This window comes from Corvus moneduloides, chromosome Z (genome assembly GCF_009650955.1).
Source record: "Corvus moneduloides isolate bCorMon1 chromosome Z, bCorMon1.pri, whole genome shotgun sequence".
Classification (NCBI taxonomy): Eukaryota; Metazoa; Chordata; class Aves; order Passeriformes; family Corvidae; genus Corvus; species Corvus moneduloides.
Window position 1 is genome coordinate 53,932,843 of NC_045511.1, and position 21,610 is coordinate 53,954,452.

Below are 21,610 nucleotides of genomic sequence, written 5' to 3' on the forward strand. Positions count from 1 at the left end.
GACACAGAAATGGTTAGTCAAATCAGGGCATGCCAGGTTTTGCCAAGAACTTTTAGTTGTACGTCACAGACTGAACTTCCAGTGTTTGAGTTCATCTCAATCAGCAGATGTATGATTTACTGTAACACTCTAGTCTTCAGGGTTTCTATGGAGAAAAATTAGAGTACATTTTAAGTGAAGCCTGGAGCCCTCATGCAGCTGAAGTACATCCTGTCCTATTTGCTGGCTGGATTTACAGAAATTTTGTTTGATTGGAAATGTGATGGTCAGAATTATTTTTAAGACAAATAACTTGATAGTACAGGCTGCTTACTGCTTAGACTAGTAATGCTAAGACTTAGCTCACCTTGTGCCAAATTGAGGGAGGAACTCTTAAGCATATGTAGGCCACAGGGAGCTGACTTGTGGGTGATCATCAGTTTCATCCTTTTGAAAATATGTTTGTATTATAAAAGCAAATTTTCAAAACTGGATCCTCCAAGAGTAAGATTTTTAAATTGTTCCAAGGGTTGGTTCTGAACTCTTTAGCTGGGAAGGAAGTGTCTTTAGAAGGGAGGGAAACTTTGATATTGTGAAGTCTTCTGGGTTTTTTACATTTTCTTTAAACTGGTTTATTTCTCCGGGTGATGCGTTGTTCTGTGTGGTACAGAAGATGTTTTTAGTAGTGACCTAATTCGGTCTATTAAATCTCTTCCAATATGAGTGCATGTTAATGTACCTGTGTGTGCTCAGACGTGCTCTGTTACTGTGCCAGGCAGTTCAACAGCAGTGTTATCTTTGGTTCTACAGCAAGCTCATGAAGCCTTCAAGGTAGCCCAGTCTCTGGAGCCTTCTTACTTGTTGTGTTGGATTGGACAGGTAGGACGAAAAATCATAAAACTGCGCACAAAAAACAGTTGTTGAAGAGCAGACTTAAACTTCATCCTAATAACTGGCAACTTATTCATGCTCCTAAAAATTGTTTAAATAAAGGGAACTTCTACTTCCTTTGTTTCCATATGGTAATACAATGGAAGCTACTATGTTCATCAGACACACTCATATGATGTTTTTGTGGCTGATACTGTGAGTTCTCTAACAAACTATTAACAGTTACTGTGCTCTGAGGCTTTTTATAGACAACTGTCAACAAATTGTCTTTATTATGTCTTTATTATGTGATAGTTATTTCAGCTTCAGCTATACCACTACTTCATTATATGGCACTGCCTAACTCTCTTCTCAATTCCCCTTTCTAATGCCACTGTTAGACCCGGTAAGTTTCTAATGTATGTTCTCATTTTCTGGGAAGTCCCTTTCTCCCCTGCCACTGAGAGCTGATGTGCTCCTTCAAATATCTAGGCCATCTGTGAATAGTTGAGACACTTTTACGATCATTATAGGTGAATTTCATAATCCCACACTGCTCACCTGCTAATGTTACCTAATTGAAAACTGGACTCTAGGAAAGAACTAGCACCATCACATGTTGAAATGCAGCTCCTGTCAGATGTTGCTATAAATTGTCCTAACACACACAAGTCTTTGTCCTGAAGAATGCAGAGTAGCAGCCAAAGACTTTAAATTACTGATACAGTGGAAACTACTTGTGTTCCTTTTGTGTTAATGTTATTTTTAAAACCAATCTTGCTTGGAGAATATGAGAAGAAAGTGTCTTCATGTTCAGTGCTTAAGATACGCCTAACATAATATGTGTCAAGGTTTTTGTCAATGTCACGATTTTTGAAGTACATGACCACAGCAGCTCTTGCTTCTCTCTAGGCACTTATTGCAGAGACCGTAGGCAGCTATGATACTATGGATCTCTTCAGGCACACGACTGAACTCAATATGCATGTAAGTGTAACAGGTGTATTTTATCTGAAGTTTTTGTATATCCAGTCTCTCTACTTACTTAAAAATAGGCATGTCTTGAATAGTGAAACTGCTACAATTATGTTTCAGGTGAGATTGTCTGACTTCCATATTGTTGTTTCTGACTTAAGCTGGTATTGTATAGTAGGCAGTTATTTTATATAATGCTTTAGTCCCAAGGGTTCAAGAAATCAGCTCCGTAAGTCATGAAGAAACATTCTCCGTGTTCCACAGAGTTGGACGTAGATCAAAGGCATAAATTATTTCTGGAGAGAGCGAAGATATTGCCAGGACCCTGATTTCTAAAACAGTGGAGGACTTACTCTTTCATAGCTTTTTTTTTTTGCCTGTCATCCCTACAGTGGTGCAGCACATTATATGAATATGTAAGAGTTTGCTTTGCCCAGAGGGAAAGTTAAAAGTATGTGTGGAGTAACTCAATTTGGTATATTCTTCTCCTTAACACTGATGCAGATTTTTAGCCAAAACTCTGTCCTAAAGCATAGAATTATTATTATAATCTGTGATTATTTTGCTGTATTTTGAGCAGGTTTAATGATTCCTATTTTGGGGGGGTGTCTGTTTATTTCTTGAGACTGAGGGAGCAAAAGGCTATGCCCACTGGGTATGTTCAACGCTGCAGGATAAAGCCAACAGAAACACTGAACTGTATCTGTACAACATTGTTCAAATGAATGCTATACCAGCAGCCCAAGTGGTCTTGAGCAAATATACAGGTAGGTGATTTAAATGCCTCTCTAACCTGCCACACCTAACATGCATTCAGAATTAACAGATACGCCTGTAATAGTTCTGGACAAGGGAGGTCTGGCTGAGTTGGGGAGAGGCTTTTGAGCTGTACAGTTACTGAAATAGGATAAGCAGACCATTGTCCAATTTTTAGTATCACACAAAGATGAAATAGATGTGGGTTCTGTCTGCCTACTCATTCCAGCTGTTTCAAAGACCAGCGAAAATAGGGACCAGAGCCTTATCATGCTCATCCTAGAGTGTTTGCTCTCAGACTCCCTTTGCATGTGTCTCTATGCATAAGTGAAGATAAATGCCAGATCCTCTGCCTCTTTGGTGTGATGCTTGGCAGAAATTTGTTCCTGTGTGCTGTGTAACTCTATATGCTCAAGCATGTGATTTTGTTAACCTTCAGCAGGTGATGGACTCTGGTTTTATGCAGGGTTCCAAGCCAGCCTCCCCACTGGATATGTCTAGCCTGGAAGGTAGATAGAGCAAATGCAGATTTTCATTAGTCTGCAAGTATTCCTGTAAATAAATCATTTGAGTAATCTGTTGCTGACTTTTGAGTGCTAGAAAATACATCTCACTGTAAATGAGATGAATGTAAGACTGTATTTCTTCCTGCCTTGTTCTTAAGGGGACTCTGGAGAGGCTTCTTTCCTAGTCTGGGAAGAAGAGTTACTAGTCTGAGATGAGTTGACAGCTGACAAATTTGTGCCTTGTCAATTAATTAAAATGACAAAATGACTCTGGTTGGAAGGGACCAGGTCATCTGGTCTTACCTCCCTGCTCAAGCAGAGTTACGCTACAGCACATTGTACAGAATTGTTTGAGTGTATTAAAAATAAAACGTAAGTTTCTACTAGTATTTTACTGAAGTCAATGCAAGATGAATACTTTCCCATTTCATGACAAAAAAAAAAAACCAAACAACTGCATGCTGAAAAAATACATTGAGTGCATTAATGTTACATCATAATATTTTAAACATTTTGAGCCAACCTGATGTCATGTTTTGGGTCATTTGTCTCTTCTCTATTTGTCTTCAAGCCTGTCAAAATTATTCTAGTGAGCAACTGACAGAAGCATTTGGCAAAGGGTTTAGTGCATACACTGTAGCTTCCATGTAGCAGTGTTTTTGTAATGCTTTTTCACAGCTTACTGATGTTGTTTTCCTACACTGTCAATCCTAATTTTCTAGAAAGAAATCCAGATGATCCTTCTGCTTTCACAATGTTTGGGTTTTTGAATGAGTATCTACATCTAAAACAGCAGGCAACCTATGCCTATGAGAGGTAAACTGCCCACCCTTGGAAGGCTTAGACAAGCTCCTTGACCTCTTTTCCATGCACCAGCTGAAAAACTTAAAGGGTTTTTCTTTTCCTCAGATAAACTTTACTTTCTCAGTTCAACAGTACGTTTTAACTAAGTGTTTTGTAGGGGTGGGTGTGGGGATGCTTCTATACCAAATTTGGAAATGCAGAACATAGAACTGAAAAAGTAAAGATGTTCTAAGTCTTGTATGTCTTACTAGGACATTAACAAGTTCATTGTGGGATTTAAATTAAATTGTAGAAGGCAAGCTTGGTTTTAGTTTTATTCTCTATCCCAGTCTAATTAATGGAGGTGGTTGGCCTTCGGGTTTGTTTGAAGTTTTTTTTCTTCTCTCTTGTATTTGAATAGTAGGGGAAGGTGGTAAATGAAACAATATTTGGTGAACGTGTTTGTTGCTTCATTAAAACAGTAAAATAGGCTCTGTTTATGTTTAATTAGCATAGAAGAACTTCTGCATAAAACAGTTGTCCATTTTACTCTGAGAACTGTTCTCAAAATATGCATGTTACAGTCAGATGATAAGTCACCCTCATTGTGGTTAATTTTAGGGCAGCTTCACTGCTGAAAAACTCAGAGGATACTGAGAAATACAACACAGCAGTGCAAAACTACGGCAGGTCACTGTGGTAAGTGTCTGTTGACATTTTCTGAGCCTCTCACTTCAGCTTTGGAGGTAGTGAATGCAGTGATACAAAATATGGTGAGGCTTAAGGTGAAAGACGGTTTCTAAAGATAATATACTAAACATTATTCTTAGCTGTAGACATGCTTGACTGAACTTTGTATTTGCTCCAGAAATGGGTAGTATAATAAAAAAAATCATATTGCAAGAAATTGCTGTAGGTCTTCACAGATGTAATATATCAGTGATTCCTTTATTCTTTGCTTGATACTAATGTGCCTTAATGCAGTCTATATATGTAGCTGTCAGATTGTCTCTGCAATAAATTCTGGGGGCTTTTTATTTTTTCTTTTTTTACAATCTTACCCTTGAGCCATAACTCAGGCTTAGTCTGAATAAAATTGTTGCTTCAAGATTTATTCAAAATCCCTTCTACCTACCCTTTGAATTTGTATTGACTTTCACAACCTGAAGCATGTGAGGTTGGGGTGTTGTGTACATGTGTGTGGTTTTTCTGCTGTAGTCCTACTCACAATTCTAAGTCGCCTTTGTGATGCCCTTCTGGTTCTGAGGGAATGCAGGACACAAGTATGTAGACTTTCAAATTTCTCTTTGATATGAGGTACCTCAAGCTCTGCTAATTAAATATTTGTTAGCTCTCTAGGGAAACCTCATGTATTCTTAAGTTTCTGTACATGGCACTGAAACTTCTAGCCTGTGACAAAGTGATAATTCATTAACTTCAGGGAAGATTTTAGAAGCAACTCTTTAGACTCCTGAAGTCTTGCATCAAAGCTGTATGTGTTACTGCATGTGTGCAACTCAGACAAGACCAAATCTCTTGTAACTAATAAGTAGTTCTAATAAACACAATCCTGTATTATTTTTTCCATAGTGGTCTTAGAACAAGAATGCTGTAGTCTGTCTGTGTGTGCATTGTGTGCCTATGCACAGCTTGATTTTCTTTTTTCATATTTTTCCCTTTGCTGTTTTTTCCCTCTGCACTGTGATGACCATTAAGTAACGTCCTTGTATATAACTGTCGTGCAGAAAGGAGGACTTTCCCTATCAATTGTTCTCCAAAAGATAGTTGGAGAGAGTAACTACTGTAACAGGAGAAGGGTGGGGAATACTGCACTTTCTTGTCGTAATATTCCTGTTTTCTAGGTGTCTACTTAAAACTGCTGTGGAATAGAGGACACCGGTCTTCAAGGACATTTAGTCTGAATCATAGCAGCTATTGCTGCATCCTTCATACCAGTGACTGCCTTTTTTTTCACAGTGCTCTTGGGCGGTGTGATGAGGCCATTGAAGTTTACACATCAATACCCCTAACTGAGTTTGATGGCATTGTGGGGCTAGCGTTAGCTTACTTCAAGAAAGGTCTATTAGAAGAAAGTATCAAAGGTAAAATTCAGAGCATTATGGAACTCTTCTCTTATGGTTAATCTTAACAAAATTTATCTAACCAACTTAGCTGACATTCAGTTTATTTTGCTATTTCAGTCCTAATGCATAAGTATAAACGCCACTACTGTTTTAATACCTTGAGTACCATGTGCAGTTTTGGGCACTGCAATAAAGAAAGACATTAAGCTGTTAGCATCCAGAAGGGGGCAGTGAACATGGTGAAGGGTCTGGAGGGGAAGCCTTACAAGGAGCATCTGAGGTCACTTGGTTTGTTTGGTCTGGAGAAGAGGCGACTGAGAGGAGACCTCATTATGGTCTTCAACCACGAGGAAGTGAAGGGGCAGGTACCAATCTCTTCACTCTTGTGACCATTGACAGGACTCAAGGAAATGGCATGAGTCAGGGGAGGTTTAGGTTGGGTATCAGGAAAAGATTTTTTTACCCAGAGGGTGGTTGAGTACTGGAACAGGCTCCCCAGGGAAGTCATCACAGCACCAATGCTGTCTTCTGTTCAAGAAGCTTTTGGACAATGGTCTCAGGCACATGGTGTGAATTCTTGGAGTGTCCTGCGTAGTTGTACTTCATGATTCTGGTGGGTCACTTCCAACTCAGACTATTGTATAACTCTGTGAAAATCATTAGGCTGTTCAGTAGGGTGCTAGAATCATTGAAATGTAGTAAGGAAAGATAAATTTCTTCAAGTGTTTAATTCTTGTCCATTAAGCTGTTTTCCTCTGAGCCTCCCTTGTTCTCAAATTATTTTCCTGGAAGAATCCATTAGTCTAGAGAAGAGAAGATTGAGAGGTGATGTCATCAATGTAAATTCCTCAAAAGTGGGTATCAAGAGGATGGTGCTAGTCACTTTGCAGTGGTGCCCATCAACAGGACAAGGCATAATGGACATCAGCTAAAACACAAGAAGTTCCACCTCAACATGAGGAAGAACTTCTTTACATTGTGGATGGCTCTGGAACAGGTTTCACTGTGAGGTTGTGGAGTTTCTCTCCTCTGGAGATATTCAAAACCCACCTGCAAAGGTTGTGTGTCACCTTCTCTAGGTGGCCCTGCTGTGGAAGAGGGGTTGATCTCCAGAGGTCCTTTCCAACCCTAATTATTCTGTGATTCTTTAACAGGAGATTAATGTGTTGTTCAAAGCACTTTATATAATTGTACTTCATGTTCTGTGTTTCTGAGACGTGCAACTTCACGAAAAGGTATATGCAATAATCAGTGTAGAAGTGTAAGCACTCACAAAGGAGCAGTAAGCTCAGTGTTTTAAATAATTTTATATTTAATTGGAGTGAATGTACCCATCTGAAGTACGATTTCATAAATGAACTATCACAGGAAAGTATTTATATGGTGTTCTTGCAGGCTTTTTCCAAATATCCTGATGCTGCTTTTCATTTCTGTTTCTACGTGCTACATGTTAAACAATTTCCAGGCTCTAAACAGTAAGTGTGGTGTTTCCAAACATAGTTACTTCCGAGGTCTTAGTCAACTTTTTTTTTGTCTTCTGCTTATGATTTGAGGTGGGCAAATACAGTGAACCTGAACCTAAATTGTCTCTCTGTTCTAATATCATCCTATTCTAAAGGCTTTACAAAGGTTGTATTTTTTCTTGTCCCTCAATTCTGAGTTTTTGAATTTTTACCAGCCTATGAAAAAGCCTTGTCTGTTGCTGAGTCTGAAGAAGATAAAGCACATATCCTGACTGCCTTGGCAATAATAGAATATAAACTGAACAAAGTGGATGCTGCAAAGACACTGCTGTTTAAATGGTGAGTGAAAGAAATAATCAGAACATGATATTTTATTGTACTGTTGAATCTTCAAATTTCCTTTTTGTGGGAAGTCAGGTGGATATTTTCTTTGTCTGTTGCAGAATGAAAGTAGAAATGGATGCAGTTTACTTATTAATGTGGTATGTCTGTTTCTGTTTTATGGTTGGTGTCTTTCACATTGTTAAAGCAGTATTGAGTGGAAGGGCTGGGCAGTTTGGATGTCCAACATCCTTGAATGGTAGTCTTAAAAACTTTATCTTTAAAGATAATATTACTTTGTAGTTGTCCTGAGCACTAGGCAGTATTTTTGCTCTTTAGCTGTAATGAACTCTGAATGACCAATGAAAATAATTTCAGTTTAAATAGTCAGAAATCTCCAAAACTGTTGTGTTCAAAGCAACGTAAACCAGGACAATCCTGTAGCTTTCCCATGAAAAGAAACAGATCTCTAGTAGTTGTGCAATTAAATTGTGAATGTCTGTTATTTTTCATATCTGTGGAGGCTAGTAGCCTGTGCATCATTGTTAGGCTCCTGTTAGCTAGAGATTAAGAGTTATCATCTCATCCTCTCAGGGGCAACTCTGTCAGTAGAGAACTGTAGTAGTGGCAGTACAGCCCTCATCTTACCAGAAGACTTCTGAAGTTACTGAAATAGTGAAGGTCCATTACTTAATACACTCTAAATCCCAAGTTATCGATGATTAGCTGTCTAGGAAACTGATATTTCCTACATCCTATAAATCACTGGAGACTTCTGTTTTTGTCATAAACATGAACAATGAGAGTTTTCTAATGACGTTGGTTTTTACAAAAAAAAAGATAGTAAATGCCTTAGAAAAACATCGCAGTGAATATATCTAGATCTGAAATGGAAACAAAAATGGTGCCTTCTGGTCCAATAGTCAGATGTCTGTCTTGACTGGAATTTGTGCTAGATGACTTAAAGTGCCTGAATAGGACCTTGAAAATGAAGCCACCTTCTTCATTTCTCATAACCGGCTTAGCACAGAGATTTTTAACAGTGAATATGTCTGGATAGCTAGTATGGTAGAACACCATTTCCTGCTTGTCAAACGGTCCTTTAGCTGGCTGTTCAAGTTTGCTTAACAGCTGTTAATTTTTTCTTGTAGGGACTGAAACCAAAACATAGAATTCTTGTCTTTTTTTGAAGGCAAAAGTAATCATTAAGAGCTTGATTAGGTGCCTGTAGTCACCTGGTCCTCAAGAATATAGATCTAGCCTGATCCATGATCCCGTGGCAAGAGTCTGTTAATTCTGTATACCTTTCATGATACATAGGAGCAAGAACTCTAATGTTAGGTGAGTTTAATTTGTGCTCCAAAATAGTTGTCTCTTTTCCTCTTTCTGATTCAACAGCTCATTAAAGGAACCTAGTACGGAAAGTCTGAAGGCTTTGTGCACACTGGGATTGGTGAAGCAGGATGCAACACTTGCAACAGCAGCCCTAAAAGAATTACTGAAGCATGAAAAAGGGAATGGTGGGATTTATGAGAGATGCCTTATTGCATCTGCTGTTTATGCATTACAAGGTAGAAATGTGGCAATCCAGAGGGAAGTCTCCAAAGCAATACACAGGTATATAGTTTGTCTTGCTTTAAATTGCCTTGTAAATGTATTGCTTTGATTACATTGAAGAGTAAGCAAACCTGTTTATTTGAATCATTATTCTAAAAAAAAAAAAATTTAAAACTCATTTTCAAAGGTGAAGTCCTCACCTAAGGTTGTACCTTTAGTTGACAAGTTTGCTTTCTTATTTATGGAATCAAATAGCAGAAGTTCCATGGCTTGTTCAATGTTTTCTGATTTTGTTTGGCTGGCTTCTTTGATAGGTAGGTTAGTTTACTCTTCCATGAAAGCATTTTTCATCCTATGTAGCATAACCTTCAGCCTAGAATAGTCTCTTGGGTATTTATTTCATATTTAACAGCCTTTGAAGCCATTTGTTCCATTAGCTAAGTGTCTTTGTTTAAATGTGATTTGATTAGTCTTAGCATCCTGAGCCATTCAGGAAGGGACACAGCATAGTCTCTTCAAGTGTTTTCAGAAACTATTTTCATGCAATTGTTTTTTTCCAACTACAATTAAAATGCCTTGTTCTTCATATTATGAGGAGAAGACCTGTAGCCCTAAAGTTTGTTTTCTTTCCATGAATATTGATATGCATGCTGTATGTTTTATTTCTTTAGCTAACAGTATTACTTCAGTATTGTGTTGTTTATTTTACTTATTACCCATGTCTATCTTCTATTACGTTGCATTGTTTTCTTAATAGAAAAAGGCCTGCTTGGTATTTATAGCATGTGCCTACTAAGTCCTGGAAGACAAGGTGCATATCTAAACCAGAAAATCTAATACTCTTTTCTTTTCCTAGTTACCCTGATAATCCTGCCCTTTGGTCTCTTCTGTCTAGACTAGTTCCACTGTATGCATCAAAAAAGCCAGAAGTAAGTGCATTGCTGTAACTCATGTGTGCTGTTTACATTCCAAGTAGTATGTGCTGTTTCTTAACTTAAAAAACCCCACCCTTCAGTTGTGTGAACTTTCCCCAGTTAATAAGAAAACTTAAGGCTTACATACAAAGCAGTGCACAGCCACATACTGAATTTATATACCGTTATTTGCATACTTCATGAGGTAACAGTTCTTGAAATAAACTTATAGGAAAAATCTGCTAGAGTTATGCCAAAAATAAAAGGCTGTACGATGTATAATTTCTTCTGTTTAGTTTTATAGAACTGTATTTATGTAAATAAATATATATTAAGATTTACCTGTGTTTAATCTGGTTAAGCTAGTCATCTTCACTTTCCACATTAGTCAGTGTTTCCTTGCCACTTTTCTGCTTTTTGTTAGCTTTCCTCCAAATAAATACTCTGTCTTAATATATGTTAATTATATAAACAGAAAGAGCACCTGAAAACAAACCCTTTTCAATATGGGGCTAAAACTGGAAGCCAATCATAAGGATAAGATCTAGTCTGGAATGTCTCCTGCTAATTTTTTATAAAAAGATTATGCTGTAAGCATAATGTTTTTATTTTAATCTGTAAGCAAGGAAATTCCCTTATTGTGCAAATTTTGTACTTGTGAATAACAAAGATAAAAAGATTTTGGCATTATATTTTGCATAAAATTAATTATCCATGTAATGAAATAAATTGTTTGGTTTTTTTAATCTTGCAGGGAGGAGCTGTGGCAGGAGGTGTTGCACATACACTTGATGTAAACTGTGGAAAGGTTTGGCTTTCTTAAATTGAAGATTCTGTAATTCCATAAACAGTCCTAAAATTAATTCCATCTGATCACTCACAGTGTTAAGTAACTCTTATGTTCTGTTTTATAGGAAGTCCTGCTGAATATTGCAGTTAATCAGCTGGTAGCAGGATGTCACATGTTAGAAGATAAAAAAAACAATCCTCTGAAAAATATTCAGAAGGCCATCCATGTCTGTCCAGGTTACTCTTGTTCTCAAACACAGTAGTGATTTCTGTCTTTTTATCCATCAGAAGCAAAAATTACTGGACTAAGAAAAAAATCTACTTTTGTTGGTTTGGTTTGTTGTTTAGGGTTATCTGTGTATGTTTTGGGGAGAATGCTTAGATTGGAAATTTTCATTGTCATTCCAAATTTAGTGGAATGGGAATTCAACCAGACAATGAGAAAATTATCACTGGGTTTTAAGGCTTCTTCTAAACTATAAGCAACTTCTTAATCTCTCAACAGGAAAAGATATAAGTATTATTTCATATACTAGACAAAATTGAAAAACACATTCCCTCAGTATGCAACATCAGACAGAAGAGAATTATTCATCTACCTTGAGATTTTGGATTAGAAAGGTTCTGTTAAAAAGTGCGGGTTATAAACTATAGACAATTGTTCTCTTACTAAATGGTTTTCTTCCTTAAGCATATCAAGTGCAAGCCTAGTGGGGTTTCCAATTGCTAATTTGTACTTGATAGTGAAATACCAAAACATTGCTTCTTCTAGAGTCATTTAGCTCTGATAGATAAGGCTGGTTGCAAGTTAAAAATTTCAGTTACTTTCCTACAGGAAATACAAGGGTATGACTGCTATTTAAAAGCAGAATACTTTACATTTTACTTTGTTAGATCTTCAAGCTTTGTTTCATTTTGCCGGCAAAATTAATTATCTTAGGGATGAAAATTTACATAAATAAAATATTTAACTGAGCTCTGTCCAGTTCAGGATAGAGATTGCTCTTACAGTAGTAGGTGTTCTTCACAGGGCTAGTTAAATGTGAAGCTGACACAGGAATTAGCTGGCAGTGGAAGTTGGCACCTATTGCTGAAAATTTCATGCTGGTGGTCAGAACAGACTGAGTCTGTATGACTGAAAGCTGTGGATGGCGTCTAGGAATTTTTGCTGCCACTTTGTGTTTTGTTACACTTTAAGTGATAGCCAAGATTAATCTCTGTAGTCATAAATAAACTGGCAGTTTCAGGTTAACACACTGAAGCTATTTATGAAAAATACATTAGCTGACTTTAGGAACAGCATCTTCCTTTTATATCTGATGAGTCTTACTAATTAGAAGCAAGTAGTTACCGCCTTCCTTGGTTTGAGCTCAAATACTTACTGCTGCTCCTATTTACACCATATGGTTCCGTTGGTAGCTATGCTTTATCTGGTAAAGACCCTTCTAAGTGAACTACCAGCATTTTTAGAATGGGCATGAGTTCCCTTTGACCCTTCTTTTCTAGATAATCCTGCTGCTTGGGCAGTGCTAATGGCAGCCTGTCATGCTGAAAACACTGTTGTCTGTCTAAACAACACTGAACCGAAACGAACAGGTCTAGAGATGACACTTGTGTCTACAGTTTCAGCCAAAAGTAAGCTATACAAGTTTTCTATTTTAAAAAAGTAAAATAAAATTGAAATTATCTAAGCTTGCAATGCTCTTCTGAACTTGCAAATAGGCTGAGGATTACTCAATAGTGGCTTGAGCTGTAACTGTATTTTACACATAAAAATATTAAATTCTAATGTACAGCTAGGGTTAGATACTTAATGGCAGCTTACTTCCCCTTCCAAGGCTTCAAATGATTTTCTAAAATAGTATTTTTGAACTCTGATGCCTACACCCATGAAGGTTGTGGGTGTATAACATACTTACAAGGAAGGGCTAAAGTAACTTTGAGTTCTGTAACTCTTCCAGTAGATGCTCAGTCTTGCTTAATGTCCATAGTGTTTTGAAAACTGGAATTAAAATTCCATGTTTGATTGATCTCGAGCCATTAACTTAAATGGTGTATACTTTTTTCCCCTCATGCTTTTAATTTTGCCATCTTTCAATGTTGCTACTAATGACAGGAGCCATGTCAGGTTAAAACTCATAGAAGTTCTCCCTTACCAGATCTAGATCCTGTGACCATGGTATGGTACTGCAGCATAAACGCTAATCTGTTTAAGTGCTTTGTCTGTCTTTGCAGCTGGAGAAAGTAACCTTCCGCATAATTATGTCCATACTCTTGAAGACTGGTGTCTGTGTCAAGCTATTACCAGTCTAGAGGAGACTGGTAAACTGTCAGAAGCTGAAGCTCTTTGTAACAAGGTATGATGGTGTCACACTGGCAGACTGCGGTAGAGTTGTATAGAAACCACTATTAGTGTGCATTTTACAGAAAGGTAGTGTTTGAAGTGGCAACTGTCTGTCCCATCAGAGCTACAAAATACAGTAGTTCACAGAATCACAGAGTATTTGGAGTTGGAAGGGACCGAAGAAGACCATCAAGTCCGGCTCTGAAGTGAATGGCCTGTATGGGGATCAAACCTTCAACTTTGGCATTATTAGCACCGTTCTCTGACCAGCTGAGCTGGTTGGGTTCTCCCCTCCACGGTGTACAGTTTGCAACACCAAAACTGTGTTAATAGTTGAAACAAGTAGTGCGTGTCATGCTAAATCTTAAGTCTGTTCTTCCTGCCTAGAGCTAAGCAAAACATTACCAAAATTCAAGGCGAGAAGTCAGGGTAGGAGACATGCATGGGACTTTGATTTCTTTTGGGTTGTGTTGGTACTTTGTTTCAGAGCCCCAAGTAGAAGCTACAAGTTTAATTATGCAAAAGAAAGGTCTTGAGGCAACACAGCTGGGCTGTTAACAACATTCAAAAAAGTGTTCATAAGCAGAAGACTTGGCAGAAGATAAGCAAAAAAGCACACATCCCTGATTTTCATTAAGGAAAATGGTTAATCACAAGCAAATGTGATTCTTGGTTTTGGTATATTTTGTTATAGTGGATGGGAGTTAAAAAAAAACCCAACCAACAAAAACTCAAACCAAACAAACAGATTCATTGAATGTGCTGGTTTTCAGGAAGAAGTTCTTTTTTGTCTCTTTGTTTGCTTCGTGAGGTGTTTTCCTTTTCTGGCCAACGTGTCTGCTGACCTATCTTATATTAACAATGATCAGAGATTTCGAGACATTCAAGATCTGTCCTTCCCCAAATCTGGGTATGGGGGAAGGATGTGGTGTATTTTGTTGATTTTTGTTTGGTTAAATAGCTTGGGGAGAGCACAGTCAGTGCCTGCAATTAGTGAAGAAAAAAGGATAGTATTCCCTAGTACCACAAACTCTCAGTGGTAGTTTTGGACCCCAGAGTTCTCAGAAAGCAGTATAACTGGGGGGTGAGTCAGACACTGCTGTCATTCAGTTGTGAAGGATTCACAGGAAACATCCTTTGTTTTTTTAAAAAATGTGTGAAAAGTACAAGTATAGTTTCTTAAAACAAATCTGGTTTGAGTTATAATTCTTGGAATTACTGTGATTTCAGCGGGGAAAATAACATGCTGTGAGGCTTGCAAAAGCTTCACATGCTTCATCTGAGAAGGGTAAAGCAACAGATAGCTAGTTTTCTGTCTTTGCTTTTTTGTGTTTGTTCAAAGAAATACTCTCTGGATATCTGCTGTTACTGAATAGGAAATGTTTAGTGAAGTGCTTCTGAAAATAAAGCACCTTATCTGGGAGAACTGAAATTGCTTGAAGCATAATCAACCCTTTTAGCCCCAAGATGGGCTTTTGCCTCTGTTAATAGGCCCAAAACTTGTAATAATTATCAAACCAAATGTGAGCTGTTTCAGAAACTTGTAAAAGTAGGAAATGTTCAAAATTGATCTTAGACTTCAAATGTATTTTGAAGACAGAAAAAATGTTACCTGTTTTTGTGGATCAGTCCCTGGAACACTCCTTTGTGCAGAGGTGGAGAAAAATGCTATGTTCAAGCATCCTGAGAATGCTTTCAATGTTGTTTTATGTAAAGGACAGAATGGAAAATCTAAGTATCTTTGATATTGGGGGGTCGTAATTCTGATTGTTTTGGTTTTAGGGTCTAAAAAGCTGCCCTGAGCACCCAACTCTGTTTTTGCTTTTGAGACAAGTTCAGTGTAAGCAGCTGTTGCAGACTCACAAAGAACTTCCAGACAACATCGTGGAGGAACTTCGTAAGACAGTCATGTCCAGTTCATCCTCAGCCGCAGCATGGCAAGTAAGTGTGGATCCTTCCCCTGACTGGTGTGCCACTCTCACACCTGCTGTAAGAGGGTGAACATTTGTTTCACTGCTTGATTTTATTTATCTGCTGACAGTCAGTGACAGAAAAAAGAGCTTAAATTCTATTTGTTCCACAGTTGAAACATTATGTTAACTTTATATAAAGTTGAAATATTAAGGGCTGCTAGTAAGACCAAGCAGACATGGAGGTAGGAGAACTAAAAACTTGAGATGAATGCCTTGGTGTCCCTGTCTTTAGAGATCTATGATTTGACATGGGAGCGGAAACCAATTAAATATTTCATAACCCGTAAGAATAAATGGAAGTAAAGAGTTTCTTAATGTAGTAATATACAATTTCTTATTTAGGGTCTGAAAACCTGAATAAGTCTTTCTCCATCATGTTCTGACTGCAGGTGTCACTGTTCTTTTGAGTAAGTTGATTCTGCAGAGAATCACGTCCAGTAACACTGTTCACTAACTCCCTTCCGTGGCACGATGAGTGATCATTTTTAGTTGACATGAAAGTGCTAAAGCTCACTGCATATGCTGCTTCTGTGAGTCGATCTGAGAAGTCTCACACATGCCAAGAGATCCTTTTGGTGGTGCAGCACATATATTTATCTTCGAACAGCTGCTTTTTAGTTATCAGTTATTATCTGTCTTTACCAATGTAAGTAGTGCATTGTTTAGAAAAATTCTGTGAACTTTCAGAGTCCTTTATGTAGCTGAAGGATTTATGATGCTCCTCTGCCTGTTGATAAAATAAAGCTCTGCTTGTAGTAAGAATCAGTGAAGTTGATTTCACTCTTAGAAGATCAGTGCAATGCTGCTGTATAGATCATTATCTCACTTCTTACAGGGCTCTGGATCCTCTTCAGAAACACAGGAGCATTATTTCTGGGGAAGGTGTTTTTTTGATGCATTTTTTTGTGATGTGTGAGGCTTCACCTTTTGAATATAGAACTCATTCAGATGGAATTTGCAAAATAGGGAGCATGCAAGACACGATTGTATGCTCTATTTTAATAGCATTCTTCAAATTAAATTAGGGGTTGTATACGTTCTTCAAGCATCCCTTGCATAGCCAAGTCATCTTGCTTACAAGCAGGGACAGTAGGTGAACTGAGTGCATGTGATGTGGGGAGTGGGAGGGGATGATTTGTTTTGGTCTTCTTAATCCAGGCCACAGATAAGATACCTCTGAGGAAGATCTTTTTAGTCTTCAGTTAAAGGAAGTATTTCTCAGGGCTTAGATAGCAGTCTGAAAATGCCTGGCTGCTACATCTCTTCCTAGTGGATAAATTTATGCTTTTATGTTTTCTGTCTCTAGACTTCCTAAGGGTTTGATTTATCCATTGTGATACCTTACAGTTTTACTATGTTAGAGGGGCCATTAACTTTTCTTTTTGGTTTTTGTCTAAGTGGTTGTTTTTTGGGATTTAGGAGTGCTGCTGAACTGCTGTTCTGATGGCTGTTCTACTTTTTGTGCTGTGACTTACCAGAAAAAGAGAGAAAAGCAGATCTGGCAAAGCTGCCTTGTGCCTTTGCATGAGGGTTCTCTTCTTTACTTCTTGAGTGCTAGACATCTTCAGCTGCAAAGAGTTGAGGCCAAGGGAAGTTTTTTTTTCCCGCCACATGAATGAATGTTTTCCTTTAAAGAGCAGGTCTGCAGCTTGATGTCAAGAATGCACAATCTCACTAGTGCTGATTAGTACTTTATAGTGTGTTTCTCTTTGTAATTTGAAGTAACTTCTGTGCACCAGAAAGGGTTAATAATTTCTGCCCCCTCTAACACCAGGCAGTCTTTAGCTAGCAAAGGTCTAGAGGCCTTTGCTCAAAAGTAAGGGAATTGCTTTACTTGGTGATCCAGAAAAGAATATTTCTAAATATGGCTTGCACATCTTCATGCATATCATGTACATGTCACGGCTTTGCAAATATGGCTGCATCTGCTTCAAAAAATGTGTGATGACTACAGAATTAAAGATAGAATCCTTTTCCTTCTCTTCATGAGGAAATCCAGGACATCTTGTGCTGGCAGAGAACTTACCAAAAAAAGCAGCTGAGAGAACTTATCAAAAAAAGTCCATGAGTGGGCTAGGGAACTCCCAAAATAAGTTACTGTAGTGAGGTGTACTGCCAGCTCTGCAGCAGAGTAATTTTTCTGCAGGGCAATGCACAGTATGTTGTTGGACTGAGGACTGGGTGCATGGTTTTAAGTAATAGTATGCTGTGGTACTTTCATAAATTGGACTATATGATACTACCTAATGGATGTGTGTTTTGGTGGCTCTATAACTGATTTTGTTGGATGTTTATTTTCAGTGGCTGGCAAAAGTATATCAGTCTCAGAGAATGATGACAGGAGCAGAGATGTGCTACAGAAAGAGTCTGCAGTTGGCATCCCAGCAGGGCAGCTGGAATGGGAAGTTATCCAGTCTGCTCAGGCTAGCTATGCTCGCACTGGAAATCTGCATGGTAGGATAATCAAAATAACATAACTGCATGATACAACAGAAGTTGATGGGATACAGGGCTTCTGTAGTCTTTAAATGAAGTCCCTGTTTAAATGGCTTTACATTGTATGAATGACAGCTAGAGAATAAAATAGCACTTCAAGGGGCAGTGGAGTATTCTTAAAATGTCTCTTTGTAAGAGAGGTTGCAGTGTAATATTCACATAGAACCACTTTGTGCATAAGAGGCTTACTTGCTCAATAAGGCTTGTCTGTTAACAGCTTCAGTTTGATCATCCAAATTGACATACCTTTCAAGTTTCTGTCCTCTTGTTCAGACAACTGCCTCAACAGACATTTCTTCTTCACTGGTGCCTGGAGAAGTCCGTCAGTCACATTTCAAATGTTTTTATGCTGTATGGTCATTTCCAGACATGATGCCTTGCACTGAACTCTAGAATTGTATCTTCTGGAATAAAGAAAATAACTCCATTCCTTGCACTGCTGGGCAAGGTGAACATACCTTAGGGTGTTGGCAAGTGTTTATCCTCTTCAATCAAGCAGTGTCACTAGAAACTTGAAGTGCACTACTAGAATTCTAAGTCTGTAGTAAATTGTAGATCCTGCTGTGATCTTGGCTAATGCTTTTTCACATTTTAACACATGACCCGGCTTTAATCAAAATCAGGCAAAGCAACCCCATATATCCTGAGATCTTGTGTAAGAAAAGGCAGTCAGATTTACTGAGGATAAACCTGCAATGCTGTTTCTCCTTTTTGGAGAAGAGAGGTGTCCTCAGTTTTTCTCAGAAGCCCATTCCTTCCAAAGGCAGAATGTGTCAAGCAGCAGTATTTTTCCTGCTGTTTTTCTGTCAGTTTTCTAGTGTTCTGGTTTGTTTCCTATTGCTCCTAAATGCTTCCACAAGTCACAAGATACCTTCTAGCTTAATTAACACTATTTGTTCAAGGGCTGGCCTGAAGTGCCTAAGAATACACAAGACTTTTGTTTAAAAATGTGATCAGTATGAATTCGATTATCTCCTCTCTACTTTTTGAGTGAGCAGAGAAGCCAATAAGTGGATTTTTTTGGGCATTTCTAGTCTGTACTGGTTTGTTAAATGTATAAAAGCCAGGTGAAAAACTTGATCAGGTCCAAGAAAGCTCTGTATTTGAAAATTGCTTGTCTTCTAATTATCTTCCGAGTGAAAATTTGGTCACCCTTTCCAGTACAGTAATTTGAATGCTATCCAGACACAATGAGGATAATAAAGTTTTTCTTAAGCCAGTTTTTCTTTCTTTGCTTGTATTCTTTAGATATATGGCTTTGCTCAATAATTGTTCTATTAGGTAATTACCATCTAGGTTTTGACTTCTGGTAAAAAATTATGTCACTTCTGGGGATAAATTCTACATTCTAGATGAGTTTTATGTATGGTACCAACAGGAGTTTCTGAAGCACTACTAAAATTTGTATGGAAGAACAAAAAGATGTGTGCATAAATTAGCAAGTGGAATGCTGGCAAGGCTGCTCCTAAATAAGTTAACATTACTTTTCCAGGCACTTCTAACAAGTGTTAGTCTGGGGTTTTTTTTAAACAAGTATCTTTCTAACCTGCCAAATACTCCTCAGAACAGCTTAAATTAAACCTGCTTTCTAGAGAGATGCAAATACACTACAATAAAGTCCTTTTGTTCCCTGGTTTTTTTTCCTGTTTTTTTTAAATTTCTTTTATTACTATTCTCTTTCTTTCTTTTATTTTTACTTTTATAATAGGCTAATATCTCAAATGAACATTGGCCCTCATTGGTTCAGGAGGCAACAACTGAAGCTTTGAAACTTTCTCCTTGCCCCTTGGCAGCTCTGCTTCAAGCACTGCTACAGTATAATCGCAAAATGGGAGCAAGGTATGCATGGTCTGTTAAGTTTTCAGTGGAATACAGTGTCTAAAAATACAAGTGGTCATTATCTGCAGATCTCACTTCAAGAACTTAAAGAAATTTGAAAACGGAAATTAATTCTTGAAATAGTATGGCAATTAAAAGGGGGAGGGGAGAAGGGGTTAGTAATGTGGGTAGCAGCCAAATCTTCCATTATTTGTCAAAAAAAAAAAAAAAAAAAGACCTTCATACCCAGAAAAAAACAGCTGTAGGATAACTTTTATTTTAAAAGCATGTTATCTAAATAAATTCATCAAGAAGACTATACATTCTGAAAAATCTTCTAAAATAGCACAGTGAAAACAGAAATCACTACCCTATCTACTGCTGGGATTAATTTGGATCCTAAATTGGTCTCACAGTGAAAGTTCGTGCCCATTCCTGAACAGCCAGGTGGTCATTGTGGCTTTTCGGGGAAGGGGGGAAATATTTATGGAAGGGATTCTTGGAATCTTCCTGTGTTGTGAATTTGGTTGTTATGGTCATTTTGTCTTTTATAGTATTTTTGCTTAAGCTATGGAAAATTTGAGGGTTTATGGTTTTGTTCAATAATTCACCTGTTTTCTAGGTAATACTAACAAACTGGCTTACTCTTTTTGTTGGCTCTTCAGATGACAGACTAATGTGATTGTGATGGTTGTCATTTATAATAAAATTAAGATAAAAACTCAAAATCAGTCTTACTACAATTGTAGATATTAACTTACATGAACAGTATATCACAAGATCTGCCTAGGTGCTTCAAAATCCTGAAACAAGAAAATCTTAAGTACAAATAGAAAACAAAACCATGTAACTTTTCAACAGCCTATTAAATTACAGTGTACTGGAATATCACATTGGTTATAAAGGACAGAGTTCTTGGAACAAGAACCAAAGCTGATAGAGCACCAGTGAATGAATATGACATCCCTGCATGTAGTTGCCAGTTTTTACCAGATTTCTAATGACACTGTGAATTTGAAAATCCCTTTGTTAGGTATATGGTGTGTTGGTGTTAGAAGGTAGTATCAGCCAAACAGAATTTTAGACTTTGTCTAGTACTCTATTCCAATTCTCTTCTTCAATTTCATATATTGTCTCTGTTTGCAGGAAGTGCAATCAGGGCTTTCCCATATATTACTTCTGGCCATTGTTGCTTGCTTTGTTATGTTACATGGGGCCTGTGCAGTTGAATTTGATTTGGCTTATGTTTTGATTACATTTCCAGGGAGACTCGGCGAATGTTGGAGAGAATAGTTTATCAACCAGCGAATCCCAAAACCATTGTGTCGGTGGCACGCTGGTATCTCCTGCAACATCTGTATGCCAAAGATGATTGTGAACTAATAGATGTAAGGCAGTCCATCTCATACAGAACTTCTATTTACATTTAATAGTATACTTGCAGCTTGGAAATGGGGTAGAAGGAGACTAGGAAGGTGCTAGCACACCTACTCTTGAAGTGCAAATGTGCTTCAATTTTTGAAATCAACACCAGTCTGTTTGAATGTCTTCCATTCCTCCATGCAATAATGAAAAATAAACAGTAAAGTCTCCAGTCCGAACTTGCAGGAATTCTACTGGTGACTGTTCAGTAGACATGAGGACCATTTAATCAAAGTTTTAGCACTAAAAATGTTAATTCCCTCTAGCCTGGCTGGAACACGTCATGTCCCTGACCCAAAAGATCTGAGCAGTAGAATGCTGTATGCTCTGTATTGAAGACCACATCTGTAGTGGTACATTATTTTCAGTACAAAGTAAATGGTGCATTAGTTTCTGTTGACAGTACTTTGCTGATATATTTGATCAAACTCAAAAATCCACGCAGCTCTTTCATGTAGTGTGAGTGCGCTGTCATTTATTTTAGCTTACAGTGAGAACCACTTTGCTCCTGAAAATCTGAATACACTCTCCTATTGTCAGTGCTGCCACTGGCGCAATGA

The 21,610-nt window shown here is 37.8% G+C and overlaps 1 protein-coding gene across 5 annotated transcripts in view; it reads left to right on the plus strand.

The window, feature by feature from the left end:
- Positions 1–21,610, plus strand: part of TTC37 (tetratricopeptide repeat domain 37) — a 50,890-nt gene that overhangs the window by 24,714 nt on the left and 4,566 nt on the right. For all 5 annotated transcript variants that reach the window (XM_032096045.1, XM_032096047.1, XM_032096046.1 and 2 more), the window contains 17 exons: positions 790–858; positions 1,762–1,836; positions 2,450–2,591; positions 3,809–3,902; positions 4,491–4,568; positions 5,847–5,971; positions 7,632–7,755; positions 9,136–9,354; positions 10,151–10,223; positions 10,963–11,016; positions 11,123–11,234; positions 12,504–12,632; positions 13,233–13,354; positions 15,124–15,282; positions 17,616–17,768; positions 19,519–19,649; positions 20,893–21,016. In XM_032096045.1, coding sequence (XP_031951936.1) covers positions 790–858; positions 1,762–1,836; positions 2,450–2,591; positions 3,809–3,902; positions 4,491–4,568; positions 5,847–5,971; positions 7,632–7,755; positions 9,136–9,354; positions 10,151–10,223; positions 10,963–11,016; positions 11,123–11,234; positions 12,504–12,632; positions 13,233–13,354; positions 15,124–15,282; positions 17,616–17,768; positions 19,519–19,649; positions 20,893–21,016 — 1,983 coding nt within the window. The remainder of the gene's footprint in view (positions 1–789; positions 859–1,761; positions 1,837–2,449; positions 2,592–3,808; positions 3,903–4,490; positions 4,569–5,846; positions 5,972–7,631; positions 7,756–9,135; positions 9,355–10,150; positions 10,224–10,962; positions 11,017–11,122; positions 11,235–12,503; positions 12,633–13,232; positions 13,355–15,123; positions 15,283–17,615; positions 17,769–19,518; positions 19,650–20,892; positions 21,017–21,610) is intronic.